Source organism: Lipotes vexillifer, unplaced genomic scaffold (assembly GCF_000442215.2).
Source record: "Lipotes vexillifer unplaced genomic scaffold, Lipotes_vexillifer_v1.1 scaffold365, whole genome shotgun sequence".
NCBI lineage: Eukaryota > Metazoa > Chordata > Mammalia > Artiodactyla > Lipotidae > Lipotes > Lipotes vexillifer.
In genome coordinates this window covers 1,976,032-1,997,602 of record NW_006781263.1, presented here as the reverse complement: position 1 = coordinate 1,997,602, position 21,571 = coordinate 1,976,032, and the positions used below count along the sequence as shown (strand labels likewise).

Below are 21,571 nucleotides of genomic sequence, written 5' to 3'. Positions count from 1 at the left end.
TCTGTTAGGGCTTTGCAGATACACAGTAAAGAGAGAAAACTGGGGACTTCACTGGCGGTCCAGTGGTTAGGACTCCGAGCTTCTACTGCAGGGGGCACAGGTTCGATCCCTGGTCGGGGAACTAAGATCTCACAAGCCACGTGGAGTGGCCAAAAAAAAAAAGAGAGAGAGAGAGAAATCTGGTGATAAAGCAAGACTTGCAACTAAAGTATCTCAAAATACTTCTCTTAGTGTCAGCAGGCCTTTTCAGCAGTTTACCAAACAAATTTTCAGAGTGCCCACTGCATACACGGTCTCACGGTGGGAGCAGGGGCACAAACACTGACCAAGCACGGAGCCTGCCTCCCCTTCTAACAGGGGAAATAGATAGAAAAGGTTTAATAACAGTTTAATAAGGAAGAAAGTGGAAAAGGCAACAACAGGCACAGGAAAGAGGCTGAATCAAAGCAAGTGAGTGTACATGCCTTCCACACACACGCCCCTGTGAGTGTGGGCTAAATGCATGTATGTATGGGGGAGGGGGGCCTTTCACCTGGGACCAAGGAAGACAGCACCCAACAGGCTATGGTTGAAGGTGGGACAGGACTGGCTGCAGGATGGAACAGACATGGAAAGGGGTAGCTCTGTTTAATTGGAGCAGCCTTCTCAATGGGGATCTGGGAGAGAAGTAACAAGCCCTACAAAAAATGATTTGAGTGACTACATACATTCTCAGTTCTCCCAAGGAAGATACAGAACCAGTGCCATTCTAAAGGCACAGGATACAAACTGGTTCATTACATGCAGTAAATGCTTTAAGTTCTCAAGACTTAATTCTCAGGTGGGACCCGGGTTGAGAAGGGCTGGACTGGAATGATAAAGTATGTGAACAGAAGTGGGCAGTAAGATGGCCTGGTTGAACTGGAATGTTGTCATGAAGGGCTTGTTCTGACCACAACGTAAGGCCACTTCAAGTTGTCAGAGAGTAAAAGCAATCCAAGATGCAATTCAGAAAGAACCACCCGGCCACACTGCATTAGAAAGATGGGGCGAGAACCAAAAGGAGGTCACAGTCCTAGCCTAGGGAATGCTGGGCGAGCTAAAAAATGGCAGGGCTGGAGCTGGAAGATCATGCTTAGGTGAGGGCGCTAGGGGAACACCTGCAAGGCGCACACAGAAAGAGCTGAAACTAAGAAGTGAAAGAAACAGCCAAGTAACAAGCTCCCAGGGAGAAGAGAGAATCCCAGGTCATAGGGATAATCTCTCTCAAAAGACAACGGTTACAAGAGGTTTAATAAGAGAGCTGAAGCTAATGTTTAAGAAAACAAATCCATTTATTCATCAAATACGCGCAGTTTATTATATGTCAATTATTCCTCAATAAAACTGTTTTAAAAATTCCATTATTCATGTTCATGCTCTGAAAGGGAAAACATTTCCAAGCTAATAAGAAAACAATCTCCAATATCTCTCCCACTTCCCCTCAGAACTACACTCAACAGAGTGATCTTATACTTAATATGGTTCAAGCCACTGGGAGACAGAAAAGGAGTATTTAAAAATAAGTTTGGAGGTCCCCCACTGAAGGGACAAGGGACACAACTTATGATCTGAAAGATTAAAGCATTCATTCCCCTTGGATCTTTGAGAACAATTGGAAGACTTATTCTCTCCTAGAAAGTTATGCTTTTACTGGTTATGAGATTTTTTGTATTTTAATTTGTTCCCCAAAATATATACTAAGAACTATTATGTTTCTAGAAACTAAAGTAACAACAGAAGCTAAAGCACAACTCTACTGTACTTTTTTCCAATGTGATAACATCAGCCACAACTTAAACTTCCTAAAAGTAAAACAGACTTAGGCAGGAACCCATTAGGCAAAGATCCAAAGGGTAACTTTTTATTTGGATCCAAACTTTCAAAGTGCCTTTGTTTTTTTTTCAGGTTAACGTAATTCAAATTTTTATAGGTAGAGTATTAAAAATAATGGAAATAATTCCATTACACTAAAATATATAAATAAAAATAACGGGGAAAAAATATACATTACTCTGAGAAATTCCCACCATTAGAAACAAGAGGCATTAATTGTGGAGAGTTTACTGGGGAGGGAAAGCAGTAATATGGAGATAAAGTCAGAAGCACCCTCAGGGAGGAGACGAGTTAACAGAACAACCTCTGGACCCAACAGGCTGCCCGGCTAAGGTCAGAGAACGGTGCGTAGATTCATATTGTTTCGTCTAACTGGTGAACAGGGGAGGGGGTTTAACCACTCCCTCGAGGTGGAACAGCGCAGACTCAGCCAGCATAAGCTTCTACCCTCCAGACCAGCTCCAACAAGGGCTTGTACAGTAGATCCCCTCCTTGGTAGGTAACCTCCCTATTATTTTAATCACTTAATTGTCTTCATAAACACACTAAGGACAATATTAATTAAAATTTTTAAACCTAAGCATAGTTGTAAAGTAAGGAAACTGAACAGTACTTTTATTTTTATCACAAGTAGCACTTTAGACACTTTGCAGCAAAGTCTCAGTAGAAAAAAACCAGAATGCACAACACCTTTTCCAATTCAATTCACTTTAAGAATTATCCTTAGAAATGCTATTTAAGTACTACTATTGTTTGAGAGTGCTAGGACACATCACAAAGCAGAAAACTCCAGAAATCTTTTCATTTTTACCTTTCCCTGATACATTCCATAATTAATGCTCAATCAGCAAACCACTGCAAACTGTTCACGATTCATATACTTGACATTTTAAAGCACTTAAAGAGTTTATAGGACTTAACAATGTCTTTTCTGACATCCTATCAGAAGAGGTTAACCAGTTGTGTCCTATGAAGTATTACAGGCAGTGAAAGTTAAACCCTCCCAAGTGTTCCCAACCATCAAGTCTGTTACTGATTCCGCGTCCTCCACTTCTTCAGGTTTCGGATCTCAAGTTACCTGCTTGCCAACCATGAGTCTTACAAACACGGCAGTAATGGTCATTACATTAAAAATCTATCTTCACGTACATCCACGTTTTAAAAACATCTCCTTGAAGACAGAAAACATTCTATCCCTGGCCTGATCCATCCAAAAGTGAACACAGAACGTTTGAGCAGCAGTCCTCTGAAGAAGTAAGTCTGGGCTCTTAGAAGAATCTGGCAAACACAGGTTCCAACGCTATGAACAGCCAAGCTTTTACATGGGTTTAGAAGGATGCCAGGTGCCATGAGAGAAAAAGAGAAATCTGACAATACTACTAATGAAAACATCTCTAAAGATTACATAAACCCAGATTACCTTTGAGAAGAGAAGAAAAGCAATGAAGGGTAGGCAAAGGGAAGAGCATTCCAAGCACTGGGAGGAAGGCACAGAGATGAGTGGGACACGGAAGGGACCAGCCTGGAGAGTAAGGAGGAGGCGTCCCTGAGGAGCTGTGGGCACTCAGGCACAGAGCACGGCTCCACCAAATTATGGCAGGAACCAAAGATAGCCGAGGGGTGGCAGTGTTTAAGAAAGATGAGACAACAGATTCAGTGGGAAGGAAGGTGGCATTAAAAAAAAAAATCAGCTGGGAGAGCACTACGGTAATCCAGGAGGAGCGAGTACAGAACAGGCTCACTGGGAAAAGCCAGATAAGAAAAATAATTGGGAAGAAAAAAATATTCCAGAGCAGTGCTGTAGGTACATGGAGTCCTGTAAAGTAAGAAGCCAAAGCTCCTAAGTCTGGGCATCTGGGGGAACAGGAGGTCTAGGGACAGAACGGAGAGATGGGCAAGGAGGCGTGTGAGGGGCGCAGAACAAAGCAGCCAGTGTGGACACAGAGTCCGAGGTGAGACCAAGGGGGTGTGCGTGCATCTACTCCCCCAGATGGATAGAAAATTGTGCTGCTACACCAGGAAGATAACTATTTTGTAATGTAAAAATCATATACAGGTTTTATATATTTAAATTTGACAAAGAATTATTCTAAAATACTATGCTAAGCAAATTACAGTGGTGGAGGAAGAGCAGACTGAGGAAAATTCAGGGAGATAGCTCAGCTCTGTTCAGAGTTAAACTACTACTATGTTGAACGATTTATGGAATCAGAATTGGAAAAAAGGAATCCTAGGTAACTACTGATTGTATTCTCTAAGAATCCTTCTATGAATTTAAGACACTTCAATAACTTCTAAAATATACTTTCTCAATACTACAGATAAGACCTAACACGATGGGAAGAATCTACCTAAAGTCAATGTGAGGAAACAACTTCTCAAACATGGAATGCAATACCAGATGCAGGCAAACAGAGAAGGGGGAAAATATCAAGAGGCAAAACAGAACTGGCAGCTGACTATGGAGGCTACCTTTTCAGATTTTTTGTTTATAAAGCGAAAAAAACACTGGGATACACAAGAAACCCTGAAACAAACACATGCAAAACTACAGTAAACTGCATCTCAGCCTCAACATGACCCCTCAGAGAAAACACTGAAAATCACCTCATACGGTAAGGGTTAATACTGTGGTCTGTCACGAAATCTCCAGGAAATCAACTCAATTAAGTCAATTTTATTATGAAGTTATATTCAATATATACCTGAATATACAGCTGAATCTCAGATTTCTCTTATAAATTAATAAATCTTGTAAAAATAGTGGATACCAAACAACACCAAAGGCCATTTCAGGCTCAGAAATCACCACCACCATATCACCATACAAACAAAAACTCCAGGATCTGTCAAGTTTGTAACTCTTCCCTTGCGCAAGTCTCTATCCTAATTAGATAGTTAAGAAGAATGAACTATTTCTAGAGGGCTGTGAAGGAAGACCCTTGAGAACATGCTGAGAAATTGAGGAGCACAGCAAACAGAGAGGACAGGTGGGAGTAACTGGCCTGAAGCTCGGCTGGGAGCCAGAGACCCCACGGGTTAATACAGAGAGTCCACACTGGCTCTGCCGCAGCCAGACTGTTTGTGGTGGGCGCAGCAGCTTGGCTTACAGTTCTGAATCCCACCCTTAACAAAAGAGCCCACAGACAAAGAGCCAGGACAAATTACGTGCAAAGATAAACAAAAATTGTGGGTAGAGATAAAGGCAACTAGTTTAGGAAGATTTTCCAAATTCACAATGGTTTTCTTTAAGTAAAAGCCTTTCTAGAATGGCAGTTGCTATCTAAATCCATGAAAGACAGGAAAATAAACATGCTTGTAAGTCACAATGAGAAATCTAAGTAAAATTCAAAATATTCCCTGAGAATGAGAGAAATAATAACGTGTGGGAAAGGAGTGTTCAGGAACAGCTTTTACAAAATCCTTGAATTACTAAATATTTGCCCTACTCTCATCTAAAGACTGAAGAAAACAAAAACATAAACCCTGCCATCAAGATTAGTAATTACATACAACAGTTACATAAATGAGTAGTAAGTTTGCTGATTTTTATCTAAATAGCTATATTATATTTTACATACTCAGCAGAAAATGCTGTCACCATTGAAGAAATGAAGTGTAAGTTTTCCAGATAGCAGAAATTAGCCCCTTAAGTTTATAATTGTTGATTAAAAAAATTCCACAAATTTGTTCTATCTCATCTTAACCAAAATAAAATATATTAACAGTTTTGTTTTTAAACTCAGCAGGGCCACGACCATAAATGTAATAAATAGTCTTACAATACAGTGAAGCTGTGTGGGCCTCTGGGGTGAAGAGGTCTGTTTGCACATACACAGCAAACTACTCTTGGAAACTCCTACTTTCTACCTCCCACTTCTCTAATCCAGGAAGAATTAGAGGTTGTTAGGGGAAACCAGAAAGCAGAGAAGCAAGCTTGTTAAATCAGTAACCTTAACAATATACATAATTTAAAGTCAAGAGGCTCTACTAGGAGGTCTGCAACACAGGGACTCTCCAATCTCAAAGCACTGCTGGAATAACTGCTACCATTTCCCGGTGAACCAGTCTTCTTAAACTTATCTGCAAGTTCAGAGCTGCATTCTGGGCAAATGTCAGCAGTTTGGGGAAACTTACCTGATCGCAGCGTTCTGTGTCAGATCCCTTAACATGGGAACAGGAGAACATACTATTCTAAAAAAAAACAAGAGAAGAACCATCTATTTGTGAATCGTAACCTTTTGGATAAGTGAAAGCAAGGCGTTGCTATGTTTCTGAGGAAAATGCACCAGCAAGACAATATAATTGTATATATCTTTAAAAAAGGGCCTTGTCTTCCTTGCTTGTAATCTCACTAACAGAAAACAATTATGGGCAAAGGGCTTTTATCAGAATTTGTAAAGAATACCTACAAACCAGAAAGGGGGAGGTGGGGGGACAGATAACTTAACAGAAAAACAGAACAAGCATTTCATAAATGAGGAAAACCAAATAGTTAAGAGATATACCATACGGCATTCAATTTCATTAGTAATCAGAGAAATACAACTGTCAACCACAAGATCCCAACAAGCATCCACCAAATTGACAAAAATTAAGGTCGTGACAATCCCAAGAGTTTACAAGAACACAAAGCAATAGGATCTCTCACAAACTGACACAGATTATAAAATAGTGTAATCACTTTGGAAACCCCCTGATATTATCTAGAAAAGATGAAAATACACATATTTTATGACCTGCAATTCTATTCCTGGATCTATATACCCTTGAGCGGCAGTTCTCAAACTCTGATCTCAGAGCCCCTTTACAATCTTAACAATTGAGGACCCCAAAGAACTTCTGTTCATGTTGGTTATATGTGTCAATATTTACCTATTAAAAATTAAGAAATTTTTAAACACTAATTTAAAGATAATACTAATAAACCTACTACTGAAAACCTAATAAGACAATTTAGTAATAAACCTACCATTAATTTATATAACATTTTTATGAAAAAACACTGTATTTTAAAAAGCAAAACAAAAACAAATGAGAAGAATGTTACTGCTTTAACTTTCTTTAATACATGGCTTAGTATCTATCTTAATAGCTGGATTCTGTTATCCGCTTCTGATTCAATCTCTTGAGGTATCACACTACATTTAGCCTCTGGAAAACTCCATCATACACTCAAGGGAGGAAAAGAGTGAGAAAGGAAAACAGCATCATAACACCTTAGTATTATTCTGAAAATAGTTTTGACCTTGCGGATTGCCCCAAGAGCTGGGCTTTGACCCCAAGTCTTTTTTTAGTCCAGGGGTACTCTGTTGTTGTTTTGTTTTCTCTCTACTTTCTCATTATTACTAGAAAGTGAAACATTTAGGCAACAAAGTAAAAATGCTAACTATACATCCTCCCAATCACTTCAATTATATACAATGAATGCTTACTGATCTGGAAGAATGGCTTCTTCATCCAAAGAAAACTTTCCTTGAATCCCATGACACAGTTCAGGTGGTACATCCACTGACTGTGGGAAAACACAGCCCTAATTATACACCCGAAAGATTGGAAAGCAGGGACTAAAACATATGCTTGTTCGTCAACGTTCATAGGAGTAACACTTCTAACAGCTTTTTAAAAGGTGGAAACCACTGAAGTTCCCATCAACAGATGAGTGGATAAACAAAATGTAGTGTATACACACAATGGAATATTATTCAACCATAAAAGGAAGGAAATTCTGACACAAGATGGCTGAACCTTGAAAAATTATGCTAAGCGAAGCGAGCCAGACACAAGAGGACAAATACTACTGTATGATGCGACTTACGTGAGGTATCAAGAGTAGACAAATTCATAGAGTCAGAAAGAAGAGAGGTTATCAGAGGCTGGGAGGAGGGGAGGATGGAGAGGCAGTGCTTAATGTTGTTTAATGTTGTTACAGAGTTTCTGACTGGGAAGATGGAGAAGTTCTGGAGACGGACAGTTGGTGGTAGTTGCACAACTTTGTAGATGGTCTTAATGCCACAGAATTATACACTTAAAAATGCTTAAAACGGTAAATCATGTTTATATTTTACCAAATTTAAAAAAGGTATTCCTGATTAATTAACTAGGTATTCCTGATTAATTAACCAAATAAATATACTATTTAAAAACACTTCATGTTGGAAGGGAGACTGTACCTCTGAGGAACCTGTCTTGTACAGCTCTAAAAGGAAGTCGTGCAGTGGGTGATGTTTCCCCACAAATAAGACGTCGCCTCCAAGACTGTTTCTTCTAGCTGGGGGGAAAGTAGGAAAAGAATAAAGATCAAACAATTATATCTGCAAGAGCAATTTTTATGACAACAAAATTAAAAGATGCATCTAAATTTTAAAAACTTAAAGGGTTTGTGAAAAATAATTTAACAATAATAGGTCTAAATAGGTGATATGTCTCTGCAGAAGACAAAAAAACTTTGACAATAAGGTTTCAAAAATCGATGACTATCAAAAAAAATTACTAAAATATACCTGAATTATTATGGGATTGCAAGATAAGGGTCAGAGTTTTCTTATTTATACAGAACTCAATTTCTTATTATAAGAAACAAACATTCCCTGAGGAAACACAAATTGTATCATCTGAGAACAAAAATTATCCTAAGGATGGTTGATGGAGATATTATTTCTATAGGTTTGTTGCACTGGTATTAAATAAATTTTCCAATTGAGCCCAGCCTTGCAATTTCCCAATATTTTAACTGTCAGTATTAATGACAAAATCCCACTTTTTGTGAAAAATAACAATTCAAGTTAAGACTCTGAGAGCAAATGCTTTTGACTCAACTTAACCTTCAAGCAAAGTTATTGTTATTTGGGGGGTAGGGAAGGAGGAAGGGAAGAAGGGAGATGGAGGAAATCTAATACTTATAACTTAAATTTTTCATTTAATTACTATTCAATTTACAGATAATAAATTTAAAGAAACAAATTTAACTTTTGTTACAAAGAAATAAAATCAATGATGATTTATGCCCCCCTTTGTGAAAAATTCACAAATGAAAATAAAAAGGTCTAATTTTATAAGGAAACGTGAAGTCTGTGTCCCACAGACTCACTGCTGCCTGAGTGGGGTGTTGGCCTTACTCTCTTCCGGGGTGAGGTCCGGGTACACCTCTTCCAGGGCAGCTCGCAGTCTTCGCTCATCCACGAACGGCAACAGAGCCACACCTGGGGACATAAACGCACACCAACCGCCCAGCTATTAGGGTCACCTAAATTCCAACTGGTCCAAATGAACATTTCTAGTAGAATATCCCTGCTAATATAAAAACATTTGGGAACTGAACTCTAATCTTTAGCCAAAATTCAAATGTAGAAGAAAAAAATTCCAAATTTCCCACCCTTAAAATGGCTCATATGGAAAACCATGTTTGACCTTAACTCTGTGATAATAAAATTTTTAAATTAAATGAACAAGTGGCCACCTAGACACCAGCCTCTCTCTCTGTTCTCGCCCTCCTTACTAGATGCCCTCGGGCAAACCAGTCAATATCCCAAAGGCTTGGGTTCATCCTTTCATCTTTTTAAAAGAGGACCTTGGTTTCTTCTTTTGTACAGAGATCATTCAACAAAAATACTCAGAAGTTCTGTTTAACTAGAACACTTGAAATGACCCTTGCAGCTCTAAAATTGCATAATATTCTGTTATATTTTAAGACCTAATGATTAACTTATACACACAAAAATTTTAGACACTTGTTTGCTTAAATTTTAGGGGCGGGTAGAATAGATGATTATTTTCAGGTTGAAAATTGTCCCCTGGAGTGTGCTAGAATTGAGATCATTGCTTTATCCGGACCCATGTGCATAATCTTCAAAGAAACACACCAGTAATATGATATCTATTACTAGAAAAATATACAAAGTTACTGAAGCATAGTAAGTGCTGCTGTATACAGTAAAAATAGTATTTTGGCCAAATAAAAATTTTAAGATAAATAGCAAAGAGAAATGTTAAATAAAGCTAAATAATTTTGAAACTACTGCCACTCAAAACTGCTGTATTTGTGATTTTTTCCCTTTAAAATGATGAGAAATGAAAGGTTTCCAAAGTTGTCATTAATTATTTAGCTACCATATTTTTAAAGTTAGGAAACGTCTTCAGTTGTACTACAAGTAAGGAGAATACCTAGTTAAGGAGAATACTAACTTCTAGTGTGAATTTTATGGGGCCTAAAAAGCTGGTAAACACTTAGATGGAAAAAATCTAGAAAGTTATTCAAGTGGTAATTAGTCATTCACTTAACAAAAGTTATAACATGAAAAACTACAACATTATCTAGCTTTCATTTTCTACCTACTAGACTTAGGATCTAAACAAATTATCAGAAAGACTTTCCTACAATATCAACTCCAGAAGCTAATTCCAAACAGTAAGCAACTTGCAGTGCTAATGACAGCCATATGGTTAACAAGTAACAAACGAGCCCTACTGGCCAAGGGAGGAAGGAACGTCTTACACCCAGGTGTGACAGTGGTAGTGCTTGAGAATGAGCTGATAGTAAAAATGACAGCAGCAGCAGCTACTTTTTTCTGAGCACCTATTTCCTATGTTACATGCTTTGGTTCATTTAAACCTCTCAACAGCCCAGAGGCAGCCCAAATGGTCGTAATATTTAGTTAAACACAGTGGTCAGACTCTCTGGGTTCAGATCTTAGTTCTGACACTGTGTGACTCTGATCAAATTACTTAAATTCTCTGTTCATATATAAAATACACAGCATTCGAAATATCTATACTATATATATATATTTTTAAAGAAGATGTTGGGGGTGGGAGTTTATTAATTAATTTTTGCTGTGTTGGGTCTTCGTTTCTGTGCGAGGGCTTTCTCTAGTTGTGGCAAGCAGGGGCCACGCTTCATCGTGGTGCGCGGGCCTCTCACTATCGTGGCCTCTCTTGTTGCGGAGCACAGGCTCCAGACGCGCAGGCTCAGTAGTTGTGGCTCACGGGCCTAGTTGCTCTGCAACATGTGGGATCCTTCCAGACCAGGGCTCGAACCCGTGTCCCCTGCATTAGCAGGCAGATTCTCAACCCCTGCGCCACCAGAGAAGCCCTATGCTATATTATTATATATAATAATTGTAAGTACACATGGTCAATAAATGTTGGAAAAATACCTAGATATATTTTATCATCTATCACTTTAAGATGTACTCAACTTAGGCAAGAACTTAACTAAGTATTATCATTACTTTCCATATGATTTAAAGATATGTATGGAGAAAAAACTACATCTCCTAACAGTAGTAAATTTTACCTCAAGAAAGGTATGTTCTTGCTAGAGTCTAATAAATGAAAATATTTATATAAAATATAAAAATATTAAAGGTCTGAGTTTAAACCCATGCTAAAATTCATCTGGAATCTTAAGGGACCCCGGACAGCCAAAAGAATCTTTAAAAAGAAAAATAAAGTTGGAGGACTCACATCTCCTGATTTCAAAACTGACTACAAAGCTACAGTAATTAAAACAGTATGGTGCTGGCATAAGACAGACATTCTGACCAATGGAATAAACAGCCCAGAAATAAACCATCATATGCACTCAAATGATTTTCAACAAGGGTGCCAAGACCACTCAGTGGGGAAAGGGCAGTGTCTCCAACAAACCGGTGGTGGGAAAATGGATATCCACATGCAAAAGAATGAAGTTGGACCCTTACATTACACCATATACAAAAATTAACTCAAAATGGCTGAATGTCCTAAATGTAAGAGCCAGAACTATAAAACTCTTAGAAGAAAATATAGGGAGCAAGCTTCATGACACTGGATTTGGCAGTGATTTCTTAGACACCAAAAGCAAAGGCAACAACAACAAAAGAGTCCAACAAAAATTGGACTTCATCAAAATTAATAATATATAAAGTACACCTATAATAAAACAACAAAAACCCAATTCAAAAATGGGCAAAGGACCTGAAAAGACAATTTTCCAAAACAAGATACACAAATAGCTAATAAGCACATGAAAAAAGAAATGATCAACATAATTAATCATTAGGGAAATGAAAAATCAAAACCACAGTGAGATACCACTTCACACCCATCCAGATGGCTATTATCCAAAAAACAAAATAAATATTGGCAAGGGTGTGGAGAAACTAACTGATGTGCACTGCCTTACTTTTCCTCTGGACAATTTATTCTACAATGATAGTCAGCAAGTCATCTGCATGTTTATATATTTACTTATTCATTTAACGAACACTTACATAAATAACTACTTATTTTTGCTTTACTACTTCCTGTTCTCCTATGCCTCCTCTCCCTCTATGTGACTCGTCTACAAAGCATCTTCAAAAACAACCTAAGACCCCAATCTTTTTACCTATAACACAATATGCCCACAGAGTACAACACTTGCACAGCCCTATCAACGGGTTGCATTTCTCACTATCATTCTGTTAAAGTAATATGAAATTCCTGTTACTATATGAATCAAAAGTCAACCCTTAAATCTCATAAAATAATTATTTCAATTGGTAAATTATTATTTATTCCCCTTTTCCTCCACAGTTCTCTTTGAGTTATTTTACTCTGGGGTCTCTGTACCCCAGAGAATAATCAGGGAAAAAGAATGAAAAGCATGGTATTACCAAACATGCTTATCATTCTAAAACAATATATGGTGGAAGAAGAGGTTCAAATGATTTGCTGAAAGGGACTTTGGTGTGAAACAACAATTGGCTTACTGTGTGAGAGGCTTTCTTGTGTTTTACTGTCATCACACAGTTTTTGAGTGGGAAATATCACCTGACATTTAGTACTAATTTTTATTGCCATTCTTTCTGCAAAGTCTGTGAACAGAATGGAATGAGAAAATAATATACACAGAAGTAAGTATGATTAATGTTAAGTATGATTAATGTTAAGTATGTAAACTAAATTTCTAATACATTTTTCAAAAGTTTCCACAGAGTGTAAGTAAATCTCCACATGGACACTCTCATGTTTCTACATTGCTCAGCAATCTCACAAGGCGTCAGTGACTGAAAGGAGCAAGTCCCAAGTCCCATTAATTAATCACAGAGGAGATAAAAAATATGATTAATGTATTTCAACCCATTTATTGTTTACCATAGTGTGACTATTAAAATATCAATCATTGCTAATCCCAGTTTGGATGGCAAAATACAGAAATTCTTTCATCCCATAAATCATGTTTGTGCACAGTTTTCCCAAGAGAAAATTATTTTAACGAAAAGGAATAATGTCTAAATTTTACCTTGCCATGCATACTTCTTCCCATTCAAATCAACAGCAAAATCTTCTGGGTAGAAGTCAATTATACTAGAATCCTATACCAGGAAGACAAGTAAAGATTCAAAAAGTGAAGTCACATATTTCTGTTACAAAGAATTGGATATAACATTTGATCACGTTATCATGCCTGATAAGAAAATAAGTGTCCTTTCCTTTTAAAAATGGTATTCCTTGGGCTTCCCTAGTGGCGCAGTGGTTGAGAGTCTGCCTGCCGATGCAGGGGACACGGGTTCGTGCCCCGGTCCGGGAAGATCCCACGTGCCGCGGAGCGGCTGGGCCCGTGAGCCATGGCCGCTGAGCCTGCGCATCCGGAGCCTGTGCTCCGCAACGGGAGAGGCCACAACAGTGAGAGGCCCGTGTACCACACACACACAAAAAAAGTATTCTTTAAATTGCAGGTCTAGTGAAACAAAATTAACTATTATATATATATATATATTTTTTTTTAATAAATTTATTTATTTTTGGCTGTGTTGGGTCTTCGTTGCTGCACACGGGCTTTCTCTAGTTGTGGCGAGCCGGGGCTACTCTTCTTTGCGGTGCATGGGCTTATCATTGCGGTGGCTCCTCTTGTTGCGGAGCACGGGCTCTAGAGCACAGGCTCAGTAGTTGTGGCACACGGGCTTCGTTGCTCCGCGGCGTGTGGGATCTTCCCGGACCAGGGCTCGAACCCATGTCCCCTGCATTGGCAGGCGGATTCTCAACCACTGTGCCACCAGGGAAGCCCCAACAATTATATTTTAAAAGAGGGGAAAAAAGGCATTATTATAGAGGAATTTTAAAGCAGACAGCTGTGGACCCAGTGTAGAGTGAAGAGCTTACTGACAACCCCACCTCCCAGCTGGGTCTCACTCCTCGCCCACAAAACCAGCTGAGAGGGGATTTCAAGCGGGCCAGCCTTAGCTCTAGCAGCCACCACACAGGCTGGAACAACCAAAAATAATGGCTTACAGGTAGGCTGAGAATAAAAAAACTGTTCTAAGAATTTCTCCCAAACACAAATGATTTTTTTTTTTTACTACGTTGGGTCCTGATGGCCAAGGAAAGCAGAAAAAAAATAAAGTGGTGAAAAATATACGGAACTCAAATACTTTCACTTTTTTTCCTGCACTTCGCTCTCTTAACTATGAGATGCAAGACGAATTGTGGCTAATGTTGGTAAAATCTACGACAAAAACCCAGTTACCAACACACTCAAAATACTAAAAGACTCACGGGATCACTCATGAGCTTCCGCCATGATGGAGGCAAAAAGTTACCACTTGCAGCTGGAAAAACCCCCATAAGTTGTTCCAGTGGTTTAAACTGTAAAAAAGAAAAAAAAAAACTTTAACACACAACACACAATTTTTGTCTAAGCCAAAATTCTATAAATTTTATGGCTCTAAACAGTTAAGCTTACCGGTTTGGTACCCTTCTCAAAATCAGAAGCCATATCTGCAATACCTTCGAAGTCTGAAGCGAATGGTGCATAATGGAATGGATAATACCACTTCCAGGACGCACAACCCTGGAATCATTAAAAAACAGCAAACCCAAAAATCTATGTTAATGATATACACAGAAAAAAACCAATAAAAGTTAGACTGTTAACCTATATATTCTATTTATAAAACACGACTTCTAGTATATATTCCATGCATTAAGTTTTTCCATGAGTCCTAAGTTATTTTGATTAAATCTGAACTTTTTACTTCGTATCAATGGCCCCTTGATTTAAAAAATACTGCAAAACACCTTTAATAATCAGTAGTTAATACCAAACTTTATATTCACAAACACAATTTGGTGAAGATTTTTATCCTTATAATGTGTTTGGTGGCATTTCTTTCAACTCTAGAGCTGCCATCATCAAATAAAATGAAGAGCAGCTGCAGCTGACACTTACTGAGCCTACAGGTGAGGAAGGGACATCACTGTGATTGAGAGTAAAACAGGCAAAAGCTTCATCTTACTATTCCCTATATTTTCAGGGAAAACTTTCTCTTCATTATAAAAATATTTAAGTAAGCCCATCAAAACGGAAACAAGTTATACTCAGAGAAAAAAGAAGTCTTCCTGATGTATGTTTTCACTCTGTGCCTGGTGAATTAAAATCTTGGTAGGAGTAAAACATGAAATTAAAATATTTTATAGTTGATACTCAGCACATTAAATTACTTTCTACTTACTAATTTCAGATCACACCAAACTGAACTTGCTTCACTCTCCGAGCACAAAACCAGATATTAACTATCTGTGTTATAATCCCTATGTCTACCTAACCTCTCATCAATCTGACATCCCAATTATCAAAGGCTTTAAGTCAGATACAGATGACTCCAATTAGAAAGCACTTCAAGTAACATCACTACCTTATACGGAGGAAATGGTATCATTCAAATTCCTTTCAAATTCTTACTAGTATTTTCCAGGCTTTGTCCTTTGTTCAGTCATTTAGTGACTATCTATTAGTTCCTCATTTATTTTTTTATTCCAATTAAAAAAACACTACATTTTAGTCATTTGAAAGACGAAGTATACTCAACCATACTCCCTGGTGCTGAAATCTTTTGACACAACAAAAAAATAGCTTTGTTTATATATTAACACCTAAGGAGCTTTAGAAACAAATATTATTCAAAGTAATGAATTTCTAAATAGGAAGCTTAAAAAAAAGTCTAGGTTTAATCTCAGAATACAGCTCAATAATACACATTATTATAGAAATTATGTTCCTAAAATGACTAACTAGAGGTTTAGAGGAAAATATTCTCTTTGTACCTGGTAATAATATCGAAGAACCCAGCAGAGTCCTTCAACATAAGACTGCACAACTTTACGTCGGAATTTCTCATCAGCTGCATCAACATCAAATTTGTTCTTGTAGTACCGCTGTTTCCAACCAGCTTCCCATAACCTACAAACCAGGCAAAGCCAGTGTATGCTGAATTAACATAGTAACTGTCTACCTGTTTATCACCAAATCAATTTATATTTAATGTCCAGGTGAAATGTAAATGAGTTAAACAGTTAACGCTAACAAACATGGTTTCATTTAACTATTTCTAAGAAGTCCACTTTCACAGGATTTATTACCAACTTAGAGTTAAACATCAAAAACTCAAACACTGGGCCTCCCTGGTGGCGCAGTGGTTGAGAGTCCGCCTGCCGATGCAGGGGATACGGGTTCGTGCCCCGGTCCGGGAGGATCCCACATGCCGCGGAGCGGCTGGGCCCGTGAGCCATGGGCGCTGAGCTTGCGCGTCCGGCAACGGGAAAGGCCACGACAGTGAGAGGCCCACATATGGCAAAAAAAAAAAACAAAAAAAAAACTCAAACACTGATTCCAGTAACAGCGTTATAAAACTACATTTAAAAAGAGAATAATCACTTATGCTGAAGTAGATACAGAACACTTGTTTGCTCAAATTTTCATACTGTTTTACATGTATGATTTTTTGATTGCGGAAAATTCTAAAGCTACATTTTTTTTTTTAAATTAACTTTTTGGCTGCATTGGGTCTTCGGTGCTGCACGCGAGCTTTCTCTAGTTGCGGTGCGTGAGCGTCTCACTGCGGTGGCTTCTCTCGTTGCGGAGCACAGGCTCTAGAGCTCACAGGCTTCAGTAGTTGTAGCAGATGGGCTCAGTAGTTGTGGCTCACGGGCTCTAGAGCGCAGGCTCAGTAGCTGTGGTGCACAGGCTTAGCTGCTCCACAGCATACGGGATCTTCCCAGGCCAGGGATCGAACCCGTGTCCCCTGCATTGGCAGGCGGATTCTTAACCACTGCGCCACCAGGAAGTCCCTAAAGCTACACTTTAAAATTTGCTGAAGATATTTTTATATAGTTCAAGTTACTCAGTTTGTTAAAATATACTTAAACTATACAGAGAAAGTCAATTAAATTACTTAAAAAAAAAAGACTTGCATGGGTAATTCTTTTAAAGGTAAAAAGTGAATTATGAAAGAATAATCTAGAAACCAGGCAGAAATTATATGTATAACTAACCTACTCTCCCTATGCTTGGGCCTCTTTGAGCTAAGAGTTGAAGGGAAGGACACGCATGCACATGTACACACGTATGTATATTCTGGTAAAACTTAGGAGCAGGTCAATTAATTCACTAAGTTATCATTAATCACTGAAAATACAATGTGAAGAACCACAAAGTACTCATTTCTCATTCTCCAAGAGATTAAAACATTTTCTTGAAGGAACTCAAAGAAGCCAAAAAAATTTTTTTTAATCAGCACAGATCAAGAACATCAAGATGATTCTACAGTAAGGTCATTTTCTACCATGTGCCAGAGCTTACAAATTAACTGCAGTCATGTTTCAGAATACAGGTATGCCCTGCTTTTCAAAAGTCCACTTTACACCACTTTGCTTTTACAGAAGACCCCCATTAATACCTGTTTTCTCTAATAGAAAGAAATGCAGAGATTTCGCTTAAAAAAAAAAAGGCAGAAAGTGGGAATCTCGTTTAGCACGTTTTCAGCGTGCACCCCAGGAGCAGGAGTGGCCCCGCCAGCCCCTTCCCCAGAAATCACACTCAGCATCTTAACATCTGCCGCCAGAGCTGTGAGCTGTGTCTGTGAGCATCTGGGCTTTATCTCCATTTATTTTGTGCAGCAAGACGTGACCTAAGGTAACTGCTTCTTTACGCCATTTCGGCTCTGAAAGGTTTCATAGGCCCCATCCACTTTCTGATACCGGGGGAAACCTGCATACATTACCAATTTTAATTTCCCACATACACAAAGGATTCACAGAACATCAATCAGGAGAACTATCCTCTATCCATAATGTGGATTATCACCATTTTACAGAAAATATGAACAAAATAAATGCTAAGAATCCCAAGCATTTCTTGAGAAGCATTTCTACCTTGATTATCCCCAGCACCTGAATTAAATAATAAAGTACTAAATAAATCAAGTTTACTATTAAGCTAGTATTGATCATGATGACCTCATAGTAAAACAAAAGACACTCTAAGAGGAAATCCATTGTTATAGAAGCAGAGGATAAAAACTCAGGTCAGGTAAATGTTCGATAACCAGTCATCACAGATATCAGAATCTAACATCAAAGAACATTTCTAATTATAAATATAAACACACCACCCATATCCTAGGTAAGAAGCACGAGATATGGACCACGATTGTTTGCTTAACTTTGAACTATATCATTTTTGCTAAATTCTTAATGAGTTACATTTATTAAGACTGTTGGCCTTTTGCACTTGGAGCCCAGGATTCAAACCTAGATTTAATCACGGGAGAGGCTGTTAATCTTATTATATGATGATCTCCAACTTCTGGACAAATTAAAGAATCAAAGTTTCCCATTATAAATGTTAAGTATGGGACTTTCCTGGTGGCACAGTGGTTAAGAATCCGCCTGCCAATGCAAGGGACTCGGGTCGAGCCCTGGTCCGGGAAGATCCCACATGCCACGGAGCAACTAAGCCCGTGTGCCACAACTGCTGAGCCTGAGCTCTAGAGCCTGCGAGCCACAACTACTGAAGCCCGTGTGCCACAACTACTGAAGCCCATGGGCCTAGAGCCCGTGCTCTGCAACAAAGAGAAGCCACCTCAGTGAGAAGCCTGCACAGCGCAACGAAGAGTAGCCCCCGCTCACTGCAACTAGAGAAAGCCCACATGCAGCAACGAAGACCCAATGCAGCCAAAAATAAATAAATAAAATAAATGTTAAGTATACAGCTACAGGGAAACTTCTCTGCCATGAAATATAACCATGCATATACAAGTCTGTTTTTCAAAAATATACATATTTATTTCTTAACCAAATAAGTTCTACATATTTCATCTTGAGGAAGAAACTTTTCAACTAAGCAGATTAAAGCAAACCATATCAAGTATCCAAGTGTAACTGAACTTTCTGGGTTAAGCAGCTTGAAAATGTAATCTCCACGCAGTGACCTTCAGATCACATAGTCAGAGCTAAACACCTCATGCCTAGCCCATCTAGCGCCTGCTCTCAGAGGGAAAGTGGCTTGGAGGACGAAAACCTGCATACTAATCTAGATACTTAGGTTTAACAGCTATAGCTTACACATCTCACTGGAATTTACTGACTATTCTAACCCTCCACATTAATTACTGATGGATAAAAAGACCACAGGCAAGCATCTGAAGGCACTGCTGCTCTGAGCTAATAGCATTAATTAGACCGCCTCTATTTCAGCAATTTGCTAACAAAGTGCTACCAAAAAATGGCTTCACCTGACGTTATCCTCTGGCTCAGGTTCACTGTCACTGTCTTCCGCTTTTCGCTTAATTCCTCCTCTCGGAGATGGGGAGCCATCAGAAGTGAAACTCGCATTAGGAGACACTGAAGGACTCTGAAGACAATTATGACATTAGAGAGAAAGGACTTAATTATTCATTTCACATAAGAAGTTACATCCAACTGCTACTACCACCATGCTTCACGGTAATACATTTTTTAAGGCTGTTAAATAGATATTGGTAAACGTATTTAGAAAGCACAAAGACTGATCTTGGCCTATCGCACTTCCCCAAAAAAAGAGTAATATGGTACCAAGCTTCCTATGCTTAAACTCAAAAGAATCTGAACATTCTTAGGGTAAAAACTGCTTCAGAAGAAAAAAGAAAAATTTAATTTTATAAATTTTAAAAATTAATACTTAAATATTTATTTTCTTTGGTGATTCGCTGATCTTATGAATTCACGATCACTTTCCACCAATCAAACCGCAAAATGGTAAAGGGGGAAAAAGATAAATAAATAAATCAGTAATACATAAAATAGTCAAGCTGGTGAAAATGAAGTTAAATGGTATGTGTTCAACCTAGTATAACCACTCTGGAAAGCAACAGTTTAGTAATAAGACTCTGCCAGATAACTGTTAAATTATTTTACACACAATATTTTAAAATTCAATGTACAAATAAAAATCTATTGGTCATCTTAGAAAAATGCACATCTTATTAGTATTTCAAAGACTTGGATACCACTTTAAATTCAGTATTATCTCTTCCCTTTGTACTTAACTCAATGAAGATAGGCACACCCTACAGTATTTTAATTTTAACTAAAAAATTAAAGTCTTCTGCAACTTTAGTTTTATGTTAAATGACCAAAAACATAAGTGGCAAAAAAGGTTTTCATAGTAAAGGTTTTGTTCTATTATTCACAATATATTAGATATTGTGAGTAAATTGAATTTTTTAAATTGAGAGCTCGGGGGCTATTTTGTTGATACTATAATTAGCATAAAGGTAGTTCATACCACAGGCTAAGGAAGTTTGTTACAACAAAGCAAAATTATATTTCACATAGAGCTTATAACACTTTCCTTTTAAAAACGTATAGTATCAATTTTACTCATGATACCGTACGGCCAATACTGTCCAAAACCCCTCACAAAACCCAGTAAAAAAATAAATCCAGGAAGGCACTGTTGCACTGGGAAAATGAGATGGGTATTTTCAGTCAAACAGACCTGAGTTTGAAATACCAAACCAGCCTTTCTCGGTGTATGGCCTTGGGCAATTTATTTAACCTGTCAGCCTCAACTTGAAATGGGGATGCTAGTGTTCCCTATCTTCACAGATTACTGCAGGGATTAAACGAAACACCACATGTGAAAGATCAATAGTACACCTGACTCACTAAGTCATCACTTTTATTTTTAAACCCCACACTAATCCATTTGGATTAAATTATGAGGGGAAGTTGGGTAAAAAGCAAACTTTCCCAAATTGACAAAATATAAATTCCATCTTTAGATAACAAAAATAATATACCTTCAAGGAAAACACTAAAGGCAGGTGTCTGCTCTTTAATGCTAACCCCCCCACTGCTCTTTTCTCCTCTCCCTCTACCAACAAAAGGATTCCTTCCTAAGCATACCAGATTCGTAACAAGTCATAAAAATTTTCTTTAAAAAGCTGTTTTGTAATCATATTCTGTTAACTGAGAATGGCTGCAGATACAATGAAACCATACTGCAGAATGCAAAGATTAAAAACATATTTATGAAGAAACAGAAGCCGTCTGATAAAACTGACAATGTTCACCGTCAGCAGACATTGGTCAAGTACTGCAGACTAACATGCCCAAACAGCTCAAAAAATCAATAAACAAAAACACACCAAAAGAGCAAAAATCCATAACTTTAAAGGCCATCTTTAACTGAACTGGTAATATGGCTTCATGATTACTTTAAATTCAGAACATTCTAGATGAAAATCCCTCTTTGCAAAGACTCCAAAAGAAATAAACGTGTCAAGAGGAATTAATACAGGATCAAATAAGCAACGTAAACACCAACCTCCCCACTCTCACTCCCATGGGAGACGTTACTAATCAACAGTGGGTCTGGTTCTGTGGAGCCTGACTGTAATATTGCAATCCTTCTCAGGGCAATCACAGGTGACAA

General features: G+C 38.1%; 1 protein-coding gene across 2 annotated transcripts in view; it reads right to left on the bottom strand.

Moving 5' to 3' along the window:
* The window catches only part of XRN2 (5'-3' exoribonuclease 2), an 80,037-nt gene that overhangs the window by 23,111 nt on the left and 35,355 nt on the right, over positions 1-21,571 (bottom strand). For both annotated transcript variants that reach the window (XM_007454531.1, XM_007454532.1), the window contains 9 exons: positions 19,389-19,507; positions 15,922-16,057; positions 14,561-14,668; positions 14,374-14,463; positions 13,121-13,193; positions 8,973-9,056; positions 8,028-8,125; positions 7,290-7,369; positions 5,992-6,048 (listed from right to left, as the gene is read on the bottom strand). In XM_007454531.1, the coding sequence (XP_007454593.1) occupies positions 5,992-6,048; positions 7,290-7,369; positions 8,028-8,125; positions 8,973-9,056; positions 13,121-13,193; positions 14,374-14,463; positions 14,561-14,668; positions 15,922-16,057; positions 19,389-19,507 (845 nt within the window). The remainder of the gene's footprint in view (positions 1-5,991; positions 6,049-7,289; positions 7,370-8,027; positions 8,126-8,972; positions 9,057-13,120; positions 13,194-14,373; positions 14,464-14,560; positions 14,669-15,921; positions 16,058-19,388; positions 19,508-21,571) is intronic.